Source organism: Dasypus novemcinctus, chromosome 3, assembly GCF_030445035.2.
Source record: "Dasypus novemcinctus isolate mDasNov1 chromosome 3, mDasNov1.1.hap2, whole genome shotgun sequence".
Lineage (NCBI taxonomy): Eukaryota > Metazoa > Chordata > Mammalia > Cingulata > Dasypodidae > Dasypus > Dasypus novemcinctus.
Genome location: NC_080675.1, coordinates 9762091 through 9781694, shown reverse-complemented (window position 1 = coordinate 9781694; position 19604 = coordinate 9762091). Strand labels below are relative to the sequence as shown.

Below are 19604 nucleotides of genomic sequence, written 5' to 3'. Positions count from 1 at the left end.
ATAAAAAAGTGGAATACCTATAATGAGATACTAAACTGAACATGGGGAGGAATGTACTATGAGTTAAAAGATAAGTGTGATCAGGAGAGAAGGAAAAAGAAAAGAGAGGAAAATAACATAAAGAATGAATAAATGATAGAAAACAGATTAGAGGTCTTAGAGATAAAAAGTTAGAAATATTGGGGGCTAAACAGAGAGGTGGAATGTAAGAGAAACAATAAATGATGGAGGAGAGAATGATGGAAAGGGGAGATAGCACTGGTAGCCAAAATCAGTACACACAGAAAAGAGAAAATTGAGGATGAGGAAGCACAGCAAATAAGAAATGTTGCCTGCAGCACTAATATAAAAAAAGAAAAAAGGGGGGAAAAAAGGAAAAAAGAAAGAAGAAAAAAAAAGAGAACGGAGAAATAAAAAGGAAAAAAAGAGCAGTGGGGGTGGGGGTGGGGATAAAGAGGAAGAAAAAACAAGTAAAGGGACCAACAAAAAAGACCAGACAAGGCCTCAGGCAAAGAGTCCTCTTTGCAATTGAATAAACTGCTTGGGAGTCTGACCTGCCCCCTTTCTCCCTTCCTCATGTCCTTCTCTCCCAGGGCAGCAGGAAGGCTGGGGGAGGACTCTTGTAGGAAATTCAAATGGGTCCCTGGTATACCAACTCACCTGAAAAAAATAATGACTCTTAATTTCTTGAGAGAGCACCCAGCCCTTGCCAGGAACCCTAAATATGCTATTGGAAGCCTGTAAAGCACATCCTACTGTCCCTATCCCTTAGGTGTACTACAAGGGGGCTGGTTAATTTTCTGACTCCACCTTCTCCCAGACCACGTTTCCTATCCCAGGGCATTTAGGTAAATTGGGCTCTCTCACCAGATTCGCCTCTTCTCTATTCTGAGGCTCTCCCCAAGTCAGCTAACGTTTCCTCCAAACTCAGTAGAAAGGAGGGAACCAGAAAATTGAACTTGCACTCCTTGGCCCCTTTGCACCTCCCACCTAAACTCTCCCACTTTAGTCCACATCCGGGTGTGGGGGGTTAGGGCAATGCTGGATTTCTGGGAGTGCTGGGCTTGGAAAACAGAGGCCTGGGAGAATGTGGACTTGGGGTATTTAGCATGGGCCTTGGGGGTTCAGGGGACACAGGCTTGGGGTTCATGCATTTGGGGAACATGGGGCTTGGAAACTGTGCCCCATGACTGGCAGTTCTCAGTGAACGCTGTGGCTCTTAGCCCTAGGGGGGAAGGAATTTACCTTCCCACGGCTTCTGTATTCAGTGTTAGAAACCCGCAGTTCTACCTTGAGCAAACACCAGTTCTGCTGCACTCTCTCCAGATCGACATCCATACACCTCCCGGCCTGCATGTTCCCAAAGCGGCCTGATCCGGTAGGACTCAGTCACCACACAGCCACCACACAGCCGGTCTTTTGTAAGAGAGATGACAATGGTGTACTTACTCAGATGCCATCTTACCCCACCTCTTCTCCTATAGTTTTTATGAGATTTTTTTCTGGGGAAATAATATAGAGCAATGGTTCAGAGCAAGGATTTTAGAACCAGACTGCCTGATTTCAAATCTGTGTTTTGCCCCTTACTATGTATGATTTTGGGTAAAGTTACTTTACCTCTTTTTGCCCCATTTGTGAAATGGGGGTAATATCTTCCTACTTAATAAGGAGGGGAAATGTTAAAGCTTTTAGAATATATGTAAATCATGTTTAACTGTTAGCTTTTACTCTCAAAGGGGTCTTTAATCCCTTAAATGTTGTATACCACTGGTTTGGAAGGAGGGATAGCATCTCAAGTGGTAGATTAACAAGAACAAAAGGATAAGATGGCTCCTGTCCTGCTGTATGGCTTGAGAAGGGTCATCTTTAGCAAAGGAAGTGGGCATGGGTGTGAAGGAGAAAAGGAAATAAATTTGGAGAAATAAACTGAGCCAAATAATGAAGACCAGGAGAGAAAGGAACAGTAGTTTAGGGTTGATATGTAGTAGGCAGTCAGGCGCTTTTTGCATCCTCTTGAACAAAGGGCATGGTGATGTGAATGTGAAAGTGGCATTTGAGAATTGGTTTACGTGGTCAATAGGAACCTATATAGAGGAGTCTTAAGGAAGGGAAAACCATCCAAATGACATGCTATATAAACCAAATACTTGGATTCTGCTCCATTACTTACTGGCTGTATTCCTAAGAAAAGTACCCTGTCAGAAACCACATTTTGTAGAGATAATTGGAAGAAATGTGGGACTTGAGTAGAATGTTTCAGACATGGAATAATTTCCTCCCTGTTTCAAGAATTTCAGTGATAAAGTTCTTTTAAAAAAAGTATATCACAATAAAACCTGAACAAATCTAGCACTAGATTATACTTAACTCCATCAGATGTGCTCCTATGCTTGTTACTTTCTGTTCAAGTTTCCTCATCTATAAAATGGGATGATAGTACTTTATGGAGTTATTGTAAGATATGAAATAAAAGCATGTCAATTGTAAGGGAGTTTCTCTGGCCATAGTAAGTGCTCAGTAAATGTTAGTTGCAATCATCATAGTCATTATTATTATTTTTGGTATTCTTTATTGTTATCTTTATTGGGAATGGTGAATTTTCTTAGTTGCCAACATCACTAGCACATTTTACCATATTCATTCTTATCACCTATTTTGTGATCACCTAGCCAACAAAACAAAGCATTGCATATCTGGCTCCCATGAAGTGACCAGGGCCCAGATTGTGGGGATCAGAGGTTGACTCCATAGGATAACACAGGAGAACCTCGGGAGAGAACTTCCCCCAGTATGGATCAGAGGGTGCCGCAGAGTGCAGTAACTCTGACAGGCTCAGAGTTTAACTTTAACTCACCATTTACTAGTGCCCTTACCTCTCCGTCTGTTTCGTCTATAAAATGAGGTTGCTAGACGTCTCCCCTTCAAAGCGTGAGCATTAATTACTTTTAAGGTATTGATTTACATTTTAGGTTGAAGCTCTTTAAAACAATCATTGTAGCTGTTAACAAAAATAAAGAATTAGAAAGTAAGATTATTCTTCTATCCTCCCTTCCATGCCAGAAACTTACTTTTTCCTGAAACTTATTTGGATTTATATATGTTTATACACACAGCTCATATATAATGTACAGAACAGAAAGAGTTGGGATCATATAAATGTTAGCTGCTATCCTTATTAAATAATTTTTACTGATTTGTATTTTCCCACTATTTGCACCGTTTTGTCTAACTCTTTAGAAAAGTCTCCATTACGGGTGTTACTTTAAAGGAGTAACTTAGAAATAACTTCCCATTTTTCTACTCACTGGTAGAGCTATCTTGTCAGAAGAATATAATATAAATTTCTATGTAATTTATGGAATCATGCTTCAGGTGGTGTTTATAAATTAAAAATGGTAAGGAGATTAAAGGATTGTTTAAGTAATGGTGGGGTGATTCTGAATAAAAACAAAGATCTACTTAATTTATTAACAGATCCCATGTTGAATTAAGCAGTTGTGTTGCAGCCCTCTTCCAAACTGTCAGCAGAGGTTATAATCGTTACCCATATATTATTTTATAATAATCACTTGCATATATCACTTATTTGTAAAAACAAACATGTGTATGTGTGTTTAGTCTCATCCCTCAACCTTTCAAACCTTTTATACAAAGAGTAACCAGAAGTGAAAAATACCGTTCCTTCTTTATTCTTTAGCAGCAGGGTCCTGGGAAATCTTGTGAGAGAAGGTTGCCTCAGTTTACTGAGTGTACAAGTGATTTACATGTCATTTACTATTAATTTTGTAGGCACAATTTTAGATTGTTAGATATGTTATCTAGCAGTTTAATTGAAAAACTATTGGCCTGGAAATCAGAAGGCCTATTGAAACCTTCTGGGACTTGGGCATTTTATCTGTCTTCTCTTCCCCTGCACTGTGACTCTTAGGTATCACTTGACACATTAGGCTGTACTTCCTTGCATCTGTTTTCCCCACTGTGCAGTGTTTTACTTGAAGGTAGACACTGTGGCTTAATTTTTTAAAAATTACTGTACAGTGTGTTACTTGAAAGTAGAGACTGTGGCTTAACCTTTTTTATTCTCATCTTCATCGTAGGCATCAAGCACAAAATCTATCTCAACTGACATTCTGGACATATTTTTTATATGAATATGTATATTTTACTACCAGTTAGTTATACAGTTTTGGACAAATACCTTTATCTCCATGTATTTATTTATTTTTTATTAAAAGGTAACTTTAGATCGATTCTCTTCCAGCTAAAAAAATAGATTGAATCCTGAATTTTATATTCAGAATATTGTCTTTTAATATTAGCTCTTCCTTCCCTTTTGTACTTGTCATATTGTATTTTTACCATAGAAGCCTAGAAAATAGACATGGACTTTTGTGTCCTGCTGACATTTATTTATTTAACAGGAATGGTGTAGTGGTTAAAAGCTTTGCTCTACCACTTACTGTTGCTAGTGGACAAAGTACTTATCATCAGTTTTTTCTGCTGTAAAATGGGGATAATAGGAGGCACCTACCTCATAGGTTGATGTGAGGATTAAATGCATTAGTACACGTAAAGTGCTTAGAATCATGCTGCACTTATACTGAGTATTCAATAAATGCTGCTGTTATGATGATAATCCATTATTAATCTTATCCCAGTTGGAAAGATATCTTAGTACATTTCGGTATTGCCTTGGTTTTTATTGATGGGAGTAATTTAATCATATGAGTAGGAATCTGGGAAACTCTTGAAGAGAAGAGGTGATCCTTAAGAGTAAAAGCTGAGCTATCACTGCTGCCAGATAATGCTTTTCCGTATATTCTGAAATGGGCGGTGTGGTTATTGAGTCACAGCATTCAAGTGCTAAAAGAACCTTGGAAAGCATGAGACCCATTTTTTCTCCTGTGGAAATTGAGGTCACCAAGGTTCGTGGCAGAAACAAAAATCCTGAAACACATACCTCGCATTTTTCCAGGGTATATATTTTTTTCCATATCTTGGCCATTGTGTGTTTAATATATAATCCTTTTACACCATTTAAACAATTTCATTGAATTCGGCTATTATTGCAGCTTCTCTTAACACTTTGGTTTTAACAGAATGTTAATACTGCTAAACTATACCTTTATAGAGAAAAAGTCACAGAAAGGAAGCTACTGTCTAGAAACAGAAATGAACTATGAGAAAAGCCAGTGACATCATTCTTATTTTACTTTTTAAATTTTCTTTCTTGGTTTACTGCGATGAATCAGTTGGATTCTCTCTGTGGACATTATCTTAAATGGAGTATTATCTTATATAACTAGCTGAAACCAAGAAGAGTCCCTTGAGGTAAAAAGCAGGAGAGGAAAGCACTCTCAAGTCTTGAAATTTTTGGTTGGCCGAAATTGTTTCAAATGTTTATTTTTATTTTAGGATGTTTTCTTACTAAACCTTTCCTTGAAAAAATTACTTTGAAAGGACAGTTCTCATTCCAGAGTAGGTTTTCCTGAGCTATATTTTGCTCATTGACTTTTCTTGTTTGTCTTCAGTTACAGGTTTATGATAATGGATCGCTTTGGGAGTGACCTTCAGAAAATATATGAAGCAAATGCCAAAAGGTTTTCTCGAAAGACTGTCTTGCAGCTAAGCTTAAGAATTGTATGTGAGCTACGTTCTTGTTTTTTAAAAATTGTTTTTAATATACTAAAAGCTAGTTTGTGTTAAAACTTGGTCCTCTGCTGGTTGGTGTTAGGTATTGCATTAATTTATTCTGTATGATACTTTTATAGCTGGATATTCTGGAATATATCCATGAGCATGAATATGTACACGGAGATATCAAGGCCTCGAATCTTCTTCTAAGCTACAAGAATCCTGACCAGGTAGTTTTATAACTTTAATTTCAACTATTTAAAACCTGTTGTTTGAAAACAAATATGGCTACTTTGAACTTTTGAACCTGTGCAGAAGTTTTACTTTTTAAAGTAGATATGGTAATAATAATATTTCCTCTTGACACTTTTATCTAGTTAACATTCTACATTTTTGATGCAATTTGTTGGCACTTTATCAATTTGGCTATTTTGCCCTAAATAATATTCAGAAGAAGTGCTTGTGATACAAAATGAATTTCAAATAGCTATTTGGGGGTGGAAGCTTAAAATTATATAGTACACCAATGAATTATGTTTGCTTGTCTGCTTTGTCACTTTTTTTATTTCCTTTGTTTGAGAAATCCATCAAATATAAGTGTTTTGTTACTTGGAAAATTTGGTCTTTAACATGTTGATTATTCAAATCAATCGGTTTACAGAAATATCTTAGCTGTCTAAAGTTGTATATCCTTAGTGTTTGCAATTCAAATGTGCATTTTTCAGTTTATTATATTCCCTTTCTACTTCTTTTTACTTCCCTAGGAAAGGAGAAAAGCTAATGTTATACCTTTATTTGGGTCAGTATAATTGGAATAGAGGGATCTATACAATTTTCCTATAGCTGTTTTAATGATTTTGGTAGAAGTAGTATTTTGTTAGAATTCATTATTGAACCAGTATACTTTATCTGGCTTGTGTGTATTTTCACCTCCTACTTACTCTTACATAAGAAAGGAAGATGTAAACATTTTAAATGAGTTGGGTACTTTGATTTTTATATAATTGTTTTCCAGTCCTCTATATTTCATTCTTCTTTCTCTCAAACCTATCTTTAACTTCCTGTTATATTTTCCGCTTTCCCTTGACAACTTTTCTTTTTCCCTTGTCTCATATATTTGCTTCCCTCTCCCCCATCTCAAGTAGTGAGTTATGGTGGATATACAGGATCTATATAACAGAGGATTATTACCTTGTTATAGCATGGTAATGTAGAAACCTTAAAAAGCAAGCACAAAATTCTTTTCAGTTCTTTTCAGCCATCTTATTTTAGATGTTTTTAAGTTAAACAAAAAAAAAAAAGGTAGCTAGGAAACTGAATGATAAGGATTCCATTAATTGAAATGGATTGGAAATGTACAATGTGATGTATAAAAATACACTTTTATTTCAGTTTGTAGTTGACTAAACTATGCTGCCTTTGTGTGAAAATGTTTTGCAACTCTTGTGGACATACACTTTGGATTTTATTATTTTTCCAATTTTGGGTATATGGGCTAGATCTATCCCTTTATTTTAACTTCTGTTCTGTCATGTTACCCAAATGCATGCATTTGTGAAACAGTTACCCAGATACAGAGATACAATGTATGGCTATGAAGTAGAAGAAAGACAAATTTATTAGCTTTGTGTGCTAATCAGACCCACATGTACATGTCCACAGATGTGTGTATAATATTAAATTTTAGTAATAATTATGAAGACTATTTTAATGCAAATAGCCTCATAGAAATGTAATATTTTAATGAAGTAAATTGGTATTTGATTGTTTTACAAATAAGAAACAGGAATAGAAGATAACTAATGTATCACATGTCAAGTAAGTTAGCAGCTTATACTCAGGGTGATTTTCTATATGAAAATTGGCCATTGTCACACAACAAGGATTGAGTATTCTGTGCTCAATTTAGCTTTAAACTCTCTAAGAAAAAGTATAAGATTTATAATCCTTATTCAAGTTGAAGAGACAAGATTAATTATAACCCATAATTGTCTAAAAAAACTATAAAAGTGATATTTTCTAGACTATAGCTACATTGTCATTTAACATTTTTCTTGATGGAAAAAAAAGAAAGTTTTTTGGAAATAAATATTTGCTAGTTGCTTGCACTTTTGAGTACTATGATATTGCCTTGTAGGTTAATCTACCCTCATTTCTCAGCTTTAAAAGGAGTGTACATCTCATCCTTTGGGTTTTAATTTGTCTATGGTACTTGGAAATTTATAGGTATACCTGGTAGATTATGGCCTTGCTTATCGATACTGTCCAGAAGGAGTCCATAAGGAATACAAAGAGGATCCCAAAAGATGTCACGACGGCACTGTTGAATTCACCAGCATCGACGCGCACAATGGTGTGGGTATGTAAACAGCAGCTGAACAAGAAACACGCCACTCACATTTTCAAACCTGAATACCTATGTGATTCTTAATTCTGCATAAGAATATAAATAAATTAATAAAAATTGAATGGGCCCAGAGGGATGGGGCAAAAAAGAGAAGTTAGACTTCTAACGTTGTATGTAACAGTGCCTCCTTGAATTCTTCGTTATATCTCTCCCTCCCACTCTTCTAAGATAGCCAAGAAGGTTTTGGTAGTGAAGGTATTTAGTTAACTACAATGAGGATTTCTTTTTGGGTTCACTTAGTTTAATTACAATTTTTATTTTATTTTTTTACTGTCTTTAATTTGTTTATGGTAGCTCCAACTATTATAACATGTAGCCTTTTTGTCACCTATTAGATTAGGCTGTATCTTCAGCGATTATTTCTCTTTTCTGTGCCCAACACTAGGAGGGATCTAAAAGACCCAGTTCTCTGGATCTTTTAATACCCTATAATATTTTAAATATCTTCAAGTTTTCCAAGGGCAATATTAAATGTACTGTTTTATAATTTATTTCCTAGACTTATAGTCTCCTTTGAAACCCTAAAATTTACCAATTTGATTTTTTTTAACCAATTTGATTTTAAAGTAAATTATTAGTTGGAGGTAAATTATTTCTTTTATATTACCCAATGTCCAATACTTTTATTAAATACAGTCAAAATTTTATGATAAAAAGCAAATTCTTGAGTTGATTGCCTTACCTTATTGCTTTATGTGTATTTGCGATTATACCTAACAAATTATTTCATATGCCTAATCTGCTTTTTTTTTTTTTATTTGTAGCACCCTCAAGACGCAGTGATTTGGAAATACTTGGTTATTGCATGATTCAGTGGCTCAGTGGCTGTCTTCCTTGGGAGGATAATTTGAAAGATCCTAACTATGTTAGAGATTCCAAAATTAGGTAAAGAAGAACTTACAACATTATTTTGGGTATAATCTTGAGAAGGCAAATGTTTTTTAATCAGAATTTTTTGATGGAAACTGTACTTTTAACTGATCTTAATGTAGAAATAAGAAACATACTTGATAAACAGCAAGGTTCCTTGATCCTTTAATTTATTTTAGAATAAATAAATGTAAGCATATTTGTAATATAGCATGATGCTGCCAGTGCACTATTTATTATGCTTAAATATTAACATTCCATGGCATCAACCTTCAATAATTCATTCTTTAATTTTTAACAGGTACAGAGAAAATATTGCAGGTTTGATGGACAAATGTTTTCCTGGAAAAAACAAACCAGGTAGGAAAAGATTTCTTAAATATTTATAGGGATTTTGTTTACTGGGAGTAAAAAGCCTTGATATCCATGGATTAACTATTACTTTAAGAGCTTAGGTATTTTTAAGTGTAACGATGTACTGAAATCTGCTGTAATCAAAAGGGCACTTTCCTTTTCAAAGAAGGGCTAAATTAATACTTGAACCTCATTCATCATTTAGTGCGTTCAGGAAATGAACCAATTTTCATTCATTCATTTAACTAGTATTTATTGAGGCTTTATTATGTGCCAGGGATTATTGTAGGCACTGGGGAAACACTAAAGGAAAATAAACCCCTCACCTCATGTAGCTGACATTCTAGTTGGGAGAGACAGTAAAAAAATGACTGAATTTTAAAGTTTGTTACATGTTTAGTACTTTGGGAAAAAGAAAGAAAACAAAAATAGGGTGTATGGGCTTGGGGCAAGGGATACATTGGGGATAAGGATTGACATATCAGGTATGGTTTCCCAGATATGGTGACATTTGAACTGTTGTATGAAGGAAGTGAGAAACGAAACTTTGTGGCAATCTCGGGAGAAGAGTGTTCAAGACAGAAGAAACTTAAGTGCCTAGTATGGTTGAGAACTGTGTCCTCTTAGGCCATTGTAAGGGCTTTGGCTTTTGCTTTGAGCAAGAGTGGAAGGTGTGGAGCAAAATATTGACATGAAGTGTCTCTCTATAAGGGAAATCTTCTAGCTTCTGTTTTGAGGATATACTGCTAAGGGAACAAGTCAGGGGCAGCAGGAGGCAAGTAGGAGGCTATAGTAGTAATTCAAGCAAGGAAGTAGAAGTAGAGGTAATGAAAAGTATAAAATATAGATATTTTTTAGAAGTGTTTTCAAGCCTTTGCTCGGTTGTCTCCCTCTCAGGGAAGTCTATTCTGACATTATATTTAAAATTGCCACTTATCAGCACATCAAAAAATGGAATATTATTGGCTCTTCAGAATCCCCCTTGTGCTTCCTGCCAATCATTAGTCTTCCTGGCCTAAGGAATCACTAGCCTTATTTTTAACACTAAAGGTTTGTTTTTGAACTTTATAGAAATGGAATCACATGTTGTGGGAAACTGGCTTACCCGTTCCTTATTGTAAATGTTACACTTGTTCTATTGTAGATGTTGCACTTGTTCTCTATTATAGATGATGTTGCAGTTCTAATAGCAAACAGCTGCTTAGTAGTTTCCAATAAAAAGGAGGCGGAAACTAGGGTGCAGCCTCTCAGTTCCAGAAGCTGTGACTCCCCTGGTCCCAGCTTTATCTCCTCTCTTGTTTCACTCTCTTTGTCCCTTTATTTTGTAAAATTCTGCATCACCTTCCCTTCCAGCCAACCTATTGTGAGCTTATTGCAGTAGCTGTCGCCCAATGTGGGGCATGAAGGAAAGAAGGCTCGCAGCAACTGGTGCCCGAACAGGGACCTGAAGGGAAGAAGGATCGCTTCGAGCAAAATTAAAGTGATTGTGATGGCGCAGAGACCCGAGTGGTTTGAAAAGCCTTTGAAGTCCTTGGGGGTTTTCTTGTATTTCCCCAGGAGATGGAGAATGTCCTGTGTGGGTGCCAGCTCGTTGACGAAAGCCATACCATGAACGCCAAGAGATGATGAAAGTTCCTGTGGAATCCAGAACCTCCAGTCATACAGATGGAGAAATAGACACTGAAAACTACATGGCTGGGTCTCATTCTGAAGACTAGAATGGCTTTACATCAAAGTGTCTAAACTACAGAATTTTTTTAAGCATGGTATCATAAAGCAAGTATGACTTGGGGACAGAAAGAGATGAAGAAAGAAATTGAGAGGGTTGCTGCGAGCTTTCTTTCCTTGGTGCCCCACGTTGGGCAACAGTAGCTACAATCAGCTCACAATAGGTTGGCTCGAAGGGAAGGTGATGCAGAATTTTATGAAATAAAGGACAGAGAGAGACACACACAAAGAAGGAGATAAAGCTTCTGGAGCTGAGAGGCTGCACCCTAGTTTCCACCTCGTATTTATTGGAAACTACTAAGCAGCTGTTTGCTATTAGAACTGCAACATCATCTATAATAGGGAACAAGTGCAGCATCTACAATAGAACAAGTGTAACATGTACAATAAGAAACAGGTAAGCCAGTTTCCCATAACAGTCACACAGTGAACAAAATGTAAAATATCCTTGCCCCCATGAAATTATGTTCTAGTTCTTTAGTGTCTTTTTTTTTTTCACTCAGCATTGTATTTGTGAAATCCATCCCCATTGTTGTATGCTTAACAGTAGTTTTTTCGTTTTATTTCTTATAATATCCCATTGTATTTATATATCATAATTGATCTCTTCTGCTTTTGGGTTGTTTCTAGTTTTTGGTGATTATGGATTACCAGTTACACTTGAAGATATATAGTCTACAATTGATTTTTCTATATTATATGAGAAAGGGGTCAAATTTCTGACACACCGTCATATTTATATCCAGTTGACCCAGCAACCTATTTTGAAAAAATCATTTTCCCCCTATGGTGCCACCTTTGTCATAAATCAAGGGTCAATATTTGTACGGATCTGTTTCTGTACTCTTCCCTTTTGCTTCTACTTGGGCCACACTGGCTCGCATTGTTCTTTAAATTTTATTTTGCTGTTCTTGGCCCTTTGCATTTCTATATAAATTTTTGAATCACCTTGTCAACCACTCACCCATTACCCCACCCCTTCCCCCAAGTTTATTGAAACTTTGGGATTGTATTACTCTGTAGAATAATATGGGGAACACTGACATCTTCATAATACTGAGTCTTCTAACCCATGAATAGTACATCCACTATTTAATTTGGTCTTAGGTAGCTTCACTCAACTGCTTTATAGTTTTCTCTGCAGCCATCTTAGACACCTTTCATTATATTTGCTGCTACGTATTTGATGTTTGGATATTATTGTAAGCTTTTTTTTTTTAAATTCCATGTACCAATTATTTGTAGTTAGTATATAGAAATAGAATGATTCTTATATATTTTATCATATGACTTTGCTAAATGTACTTAGTCTAGTGGGTTTTTAACATAGATTTCGTAGGATTTTCAATGTACACAATCATGGTGCTTGTGATTAAAGACAGTTTACATCTTCATTCTAATCTTTATACCTGCTGTATCTCTTTCTTGCCTTATTATACTGGCTAAAGCATACAAGGCTATTCTGTTATACTGAGTAGAATTGGAGGAAGTGGTCATTCTTGCCATTTTTCTCTCAGAATGTTCTCAATATTTTACTCTAAGTTATGACATCACTTTAGATTTTTTATAAATCCCCTTCTCAGGTGAGGAAGATTGGGATTTTGTCTTTTATTTTCCCCCCGTAGTGTATCACAGTTATCTAGACAGTGTCTGACATACAGTGGATGCTTATTAAATATCTCAGTGAATGAGTGCTGGTATGTAACACTGACAAGATTTACTGATTTACTGGGTGTGGAGTGTGTAAGAGAGGATTCTAGGATGACTGACTGTAAGCTATTTGGCTTAAGTAGCTAGATGGAATTCTCAAGATCTGAGAGGGGAAAACCACAGCAGGGGTAGGCAGGTTGTAGCAGGTAGGCCAGGTGTTTGGATTTGGACTTGTTGGGATTTAAAATAACAAGGAGACATCCAGGAGCTGATACTCAAGGCAGTGGATCTATAGATCTTGAGGTCAGGGGAAAGTTCTGGGCCAGAGATAGATATATGTGACTCATTAGCCTAAAGATAAATTTTGAATGTTGAGAAGTGTTGATCTTCACTAGTAAGATTTCTTTTTATAGGTATGGTTATGCCTTAGTATACAGCATACCTTTTATCATTCAGATGCTGAGTATTCTCTTTTGTGGGAAACTGGGGATTGCTTCTTCACCCTGTTTTTGGACTGTTTTGTTTTTCATTTATGCATAGAATGCAGCCTTTTTCTATAGGATTAATGGCTTTCATAGCAAACAGATATTGACTATGATACTCATAGTGTTAAAAGACATTTTATTTTCACAATCTTTATTCTAGGTCCTTTCATATTTTTTTAGAGCTTTTAAAACTGCAGTTATTTTTATTCATATTTACATTTTATATATGTGTTCTCTTTTAATGTCTCTTACATAGATTTTTTTACATTATATTTCAACATAGTTTTTTATTTGATTGATAATTCCTGAGTTAAAAGAATTTTCATTAAAGAAGTGATTGAAAAGTATAGTACATATTTTAACAAGGTGTATATTTGTGTTCTAATTAACTGTAACCTTGAAGTATTTTCTTAAAGGTAAGAATATGTTGGATTTGTGATTTTAAAAATTACAAACATAATTGTGTTATTCTTTTAGATGAAATTGCTAAATACATGGAAACAGTGAAATTACTGGACTATACTGAAAAACCTCGTTACCAAAATTTACGTGATATACTTTTGCAAGGACTCAAAGCTATAGGAAGTAAGGATGATGGCACATTGGACCTTAGTGTTGTGGAGAATGGAGGTTTGAAGGCAAAAACAGTAACAAAGGTGAGTTATTTTATTTCCTTTGGGCCTCTTGTGATTATAATGACAACAAATAGTTTTAGGAAAGTCAAATAGTAGCTTAGTAAGGAAAACAATAACAGATTGGTTGGTAAATTAAATATTGCCACGTAAAGGAAAAGTCTTTTTGTGATATAGAACAAGATGTGGAGAGCTGCAGGAACAAATATTTATATAGTATATCAAACAAGAAGTCATTAAAATCCTAAAAAGATTTTAAGTTGGGATACTAATATTTGGCAGAGAGATTTTGATAGGCACTTAGTTCATAATTTTGTATACTTTTCTCCTACTACCCTTTGGGTTGATTTTGTTTCTGATTTTTCCCTTGTTTGCTGGTGTGGTCAAGGAGTATGTATTTACCATTTAAACGTTATTTTGCTCTTTAAAGAAATGTCATGTAAAGATATACATGGACATATAAGGGAATTAGTTTTCTGGAGAGAAATGTTAAATAATGAGCTTTATAGTAGGAGTATTGTATAGGCATGTAAAGAATTCCTGGTACCACTTTAAAATTTAGATTTTACAGGTATACATTTTAGTTACATATTAACATTGCTATATTAGTGATTATTTTTGGTAATTAACTTATTGATAAATTTGTTGATTTCCTTTATGATCTAAAATTATTAAATAAAATATGGTAGCTGATTTTATATGGGAGAGGAGAGCTACTTTTAGAAAATAAATAATTTTTAAATTGTTGACCATTTTTACTGTTCTACACTCTATAAATTCGAATAGATCATTCTGCATTTTCTTTGGAAATCCCATATGCCAGACTCTGAGAAGATCCCAAAAAGACTAAAACCAATTTTCTCTCTTTAAAATCATAAGAAGTGTATTAAAAGTTTCCAGCGACCAGTAGCATCCTTTTTAACTCACAAAGATCACAAGTATTTTGTAATTGGATCATGAATTTGACTTTTTTTGGGAAATAGTATATCTATGAAATTTCTTCACAGAGTCTAAAATTATACACATCATCTACATAAACTTTTTCTTTCACAAATTTTGTCTTAACTGTCTCTGATCCATTTTTCTGGTCAACAAGTAGGCCAAAAGCCACACTCAGGTTTGAAATGAAGGGGAATAAATGGAAGCCTGAGTGAAATTTAGCAGTAAGGTAGTAAAATGTACCGTTTGAGCATGCATCTTTTTGCTCAGTACAGATTTCTCTGCATTAATACTTTTATCTAGTTCCTGTCATGCTTTTCTTTAGAATTGTGTTGATTGTGAGGGTAAAGATCTCCGTTGCAATGAGAACTTGTCCAGAGCAACTCCCCCCTTCCTTTGCAAGTCACTGTTTAGATCTACATGCTGGAGAAAATTTGGTTTCTGCAGGTTGCCTGACTTTACAACTGAATAGGTCAGTCTGCTGCAGAGCTAACATCTGTGACCTTATAATTCTCCTGTGTCCTTGGGTAGTTCAGAAGACTGGAAATTTTCTGTTGGATTAGACTACATGTGTAAAGCTTCTTGTGGGTGGGAGGCAGTGGTGGATACCAAGTCAAAGTATTACGAGCTTTGCTTCATTAGTTTACTAAATTTTTTTCTTAGAGTTGACATAGGACTATTCTTGGTATTAAAAAGGAATGAATAAAAGCTGTGATTAGGTGAGATCATGAAGCTGCTTGATAGTTATGTAACCGTAGGTGAATTATTAAATTGTTGGCCTGTTGTCATTTTATTTGTAGAGTGAGAGGTCAACCAGATTGTTTTTTTTTTCTTTTTTTAGCTTTTCTCTTTTTAAGCCACAGAAGGCTTTTCTTCAAACAAATTGTAAATGCCCTATATTTAAAACCGATAAAAGCAGAACTGATTAGAAAGTTGGGGACTCCCTACAAGGAGAAAAGCTTTCTCCTTTGAGAAACCTAGTATACTGGTCTCCTTTTTAGTGAGAGGTTTATAATTAAGATGTCTCTTTTTTGCTCTGGCTACCAGGAAGCTCACAACTAAAAAAACTTTGATAAGAGAAACTATATTAATCCTTTTAAAGGCATACCTTGTTGTATTGCACTTTTCTTTATTGTGCTTTGCAGATATTGAATTTTTTTACAAACCTGTGTTGAGCAAGTCTGTTGGTGCCATTTTTTTTCAAACAGCATGTGCTCACTTTGTATCTTTGTATCACACTTCAGTAATTCTCAATATTTCAGACTTATTCATTATTGTTATCTTTGTTATGGTGATCAGTGATCTTTGATGTTACTATTGTAATTTGTTTTGGGATGCCACAAATTATGCCCATTTAAGACCGCAGACTTAAAGGATAAATGTTGTGTGTGTTCTCACTGCTCCACAGACCGATCGTTCCCCCATCTTCTTCCCTATCCTTGGGCCTTCTGATTCTCTGAGACACAACAATATTGAAATTAGACCAATTAATAACCTCACAATGGCTTCTAAGTATTCAAGTGAAATGAAGAGTCATTCGTTTCTTGCTTTGAATCAAAATCTAGAAATGATTAAGCTTTGTGAGAAAGGCATGTTGAAAGCTGAGATATGCTGAAAGGCCTCTTGCTCTGAACAACCAAGTTATGAATGCAGAGGAAAGTTCTTGAAAGAAATGAAAATTACTACCCCAATGAATACACAAATAATAAGAAAGCAAAATGGTGTTATTGCTGATACAGAGAGTTTTGGTGGTCTGGATAGAAGATCAAACCAGTCACAACACTTCCTTAACCAGGACCTAATCTGAAGCAAGGCCCTAACTCTCTTCATTTCTTTAAAGGCTGAGAGTGGTGAAGGAGCTACACAAGAAAAGTTTGAAGCTATCAGAAGTTGGTTCATGAGGTTTAAGGAAAGAAGCCATCTCTATAATGTAAAAGTACAAATGCTGATGTAGAAGCTGCAGCAAAATATCCAGAAGATCTAGCTAAGAAAATTGATGAAGGTATCTGCACTAAACAACAGATTTTCAGTGTAGACAAAACAGCCTTAAATTGGAAGAAGACGCTAGATGCTATCTAGCTATCTTTTATAGCTAGAGAGAAGTCAATGCCTGACTTAAAAGCTTCAAAGAACAGGCTGACTCTTATTAGGGCTAATGTAGCTGGTGACTTAAAGTTGAAGCCATTGCTCATTTACCGTTCTGAAAATCCTAGGACTCTGAAGAATTATGTTACATCAACTCTGCCTACGATCTACATAGGGAACCACGAAGCCTGGATGGCAGCACAGCTGTTTACAACGTGGTTTACTGAATATTTTAAGCCCACTGTTGAGACCTACTGCTCAGAAGGAAAAATAAAAGATTCCATTTGAAATATTACTGTTCATTGAAAAGGTACCTGGTTGCCTAAGAGCTCTGGTGGATATGTACAGTGAGATGAATATTCTCCTCAGGTCTTCTAGCACAGCATCCATTCTGCAGCTAATGGATCAAGGAGTAATTTCATCTTTCAAGTCTTATTATTGAAGAAATACATTTCATAAGGCTGTAGCTGCACATAGATAGTGTTTCTTCTATTGGAGCTGGGCAAAGTACATTGAAAACCTTCTGGGAAGGATTCACCATTTTAGAACGTTAAGAACATTAATGATTCACAGAAGGAGGTCAATATATCAACATTATCTGGAGTTTAGAACAAGTTGATTCCGACTCTCATGAATGACTTTGGGGAGTTCTTCTTTCAGTGGAGGAAGTAACTGCAGATGTGGTGGAAATAGCAAGAAGAGTAGAATTAGAAGTGGAGCCTGAAGATGTGACTGAATTGCTGCAATATTAAGATAAAACATGAATGGATGAGGAATTGCTTCTATGGATGAACAAAAAAAGTGGTTTCCTGAGATGGAATCTGCTCCTGGTGGAGATGCTGTGAACATTTTTGTTTAAATGACAACAAAGGATTTAGAATATTCCGTAAGTATTCTAGGTCTGAGCTGGTAAAGCCGTAGCAGTGTTCAAGAGGATGGACTTCAATTTTGAAAGTTGTTCTGTGGGTAAAATGCTGTACAACAGCATGGCATTCTACAGAGAACTTGATGGGGCAAACTTCTGCCTACTTAAGAAATTGCTGCAGCTACCCCTTGTTTCAACAACCCTCACCCTGATCAATCAGCAACCATCAATCGATGGAAGATTCTCCACCAGAAAAAGATTACGACTTGCTAAAGGCTCAGGTGATGGTTAGCATTTTTTAGCAATAATGTATTTTTTAATTGAGTTGTACATTTTTTAAAGACATAATGCGGCTGCACACTTAATAGACTACAGTGTAGTATAAATATAACTTTTATTTGCATTGGGAAACAAATTCATGTGACTTGCTTTATTGAGGTGGTCTGGAACCAAATGAGCAATATCTCTGAGATGTTAATTTCCCTCTTTCTTTTGCCTGAATTTTCTAAAACTTTTTTTAAAAAGTATACTTTCTTTGTATTTATCAGACTCATATTTCTTTCATAGGGATCATAGGGACAGCAATATTTGGTATCTGAAAATGGAAACAAAAAAACAAAAACAAATTTCTGACCCACACTATAGATCTACTCAATGAATTTCTAGGCCATGAGTCCCTGAGGCTAGGTTTAATCAATTCAGTATATATATTTCTCTTTACTTCCTAAGAGGTAGTCATTATACTAAGAGCTGTAAGAATTGATCAACAAGGGAGTGAAGCAAGGTTTCTCCCTCCACCCTCTTTTTTTTTTTTTTTCCAGCTTTGATTGTGGTACAGAATATTTGGAAACTAGAGCTAAATATGAAATTGCACAGTTAGAAGTATTTTCAGTCCAATAATGAAAAGTTTTATTTTAAAGCACAGAATTTTGGGATGACAGTAAGGTTGAAGAGAAAAGAAATCAAGGATTAATCTGCATAGCCAAAGATTTTCATTGTTGATTAGAACGGAACACTTTAATTGGACTCTGGCGGTATAGTTCTGTCACTGTGGGTTCAGTGTGTACTCTTGTTTATGTGCTTGGTCTGGCTAGACTTTGGAGCTATGAAGATCAATAACCCTGTAGTTCTTTCCTAAACAAATTCTCCCTGTACCTTATGGGTTAAGAACAGCTTAATTTTCTGTATAGAGATTGGAAAGTTAAAAGGACTTTCATACCTTCTTTAGCCATTTTCCTGTAGAGTTTTGATTAAGGTGCCTGCCCAAGCCAACACGAAGAGTTGTTCATTGGAATCTCTTGTGTCTCGCTTTGAGATTCATTGAGTCAGTCTAGAGTGTGGCCCTGTAATCTGTTTTTTTTTCCTTCTGTTTTGAACTGTAAATATTTTTGCTCCCTATGAAAGATGTGTACATACTTTCCTTTATATCACCCATTGTTAAATAAATCCCTGCTGCTACTCAGCCTGGAACATGGTACCAAGAGTTGAATAAGAGCAAAGTCCATTGCAAAGCAGTGGCTTGCAGCTGCTTGGCAGGACAGCATCCTGTCTTTTTGAAGCAACCTCACCTCACGGGGAATTTAATTTATACCACGTAGCCTATAGTTTAAGTCAGATTGCCCCAAATATGCCCTCAAAATTTGAAAATCCGTCTAGCTATTTTAGCATGATGGAAGAGTAAAGAGAGACTTTAATTACATAAATTTACATGGTAAATTTACATGGTTGATAAACTCCTTCGTAATGGTAATATTATGGCCATAGTTCCATATATAGGTGGATTCAGTACTTACTAATAATCCTTTTCCCTAACTATACCATCACTGAGTTCTTTCTTTTGAGTCTCCTCAATTTGCCTGGATTTGTCAGGTAGCTTTTTTTCCCCCTAAGTTTTAAAGTGAGAGTATGACATATGAACAGAAAAGTGCACAAATAGATGTGGAGTTTGAACTTCT

General features: G+C 35.6%; 1 protein-coding gene across 11 annotated transcripts in view; it reads left to right on the top strand.

Annotated features, from left to right (window-relative positions):
- The window catches only part of VRK1 (VRK serine/threonine kinase 1), a 114487-nt gene that overhangs the window by 79693 nt on the left and 15190 nt on the right, over positions 1-19604 (top strand). For 9 of the 11 annotated variants that reach the window (XM_071213709.1, XM_071213707.1, XM_071213708.1 and 6 more), the window contains 6 exons: positions 5532-5640; positions 5772-5864; positions 7861-7993; positions 8806-8926; positions 9213-9271; positions 13606-13784. In XM_071213709.1, coding sequence (XP_071069810.1) covers positions 5532-5640; positions 5772-5864; positions 7861-7993; positions 8806-8926; positions 9213-9271; positions 13606-13784 — 694 coding nt within the window. Of the gene's footprint in view, positions 1-5531; positions 5641-5771; positions 5865-7860; positions 7994-8805; positions 8927-9212; positions 9272-13605; positions 13785-16539; positions 19275-19604 lie in introns of those variants that run through there. The other 2 variants (XR_011648264.1, XM_071213710.1) reach the window with 2 other exon arrangements.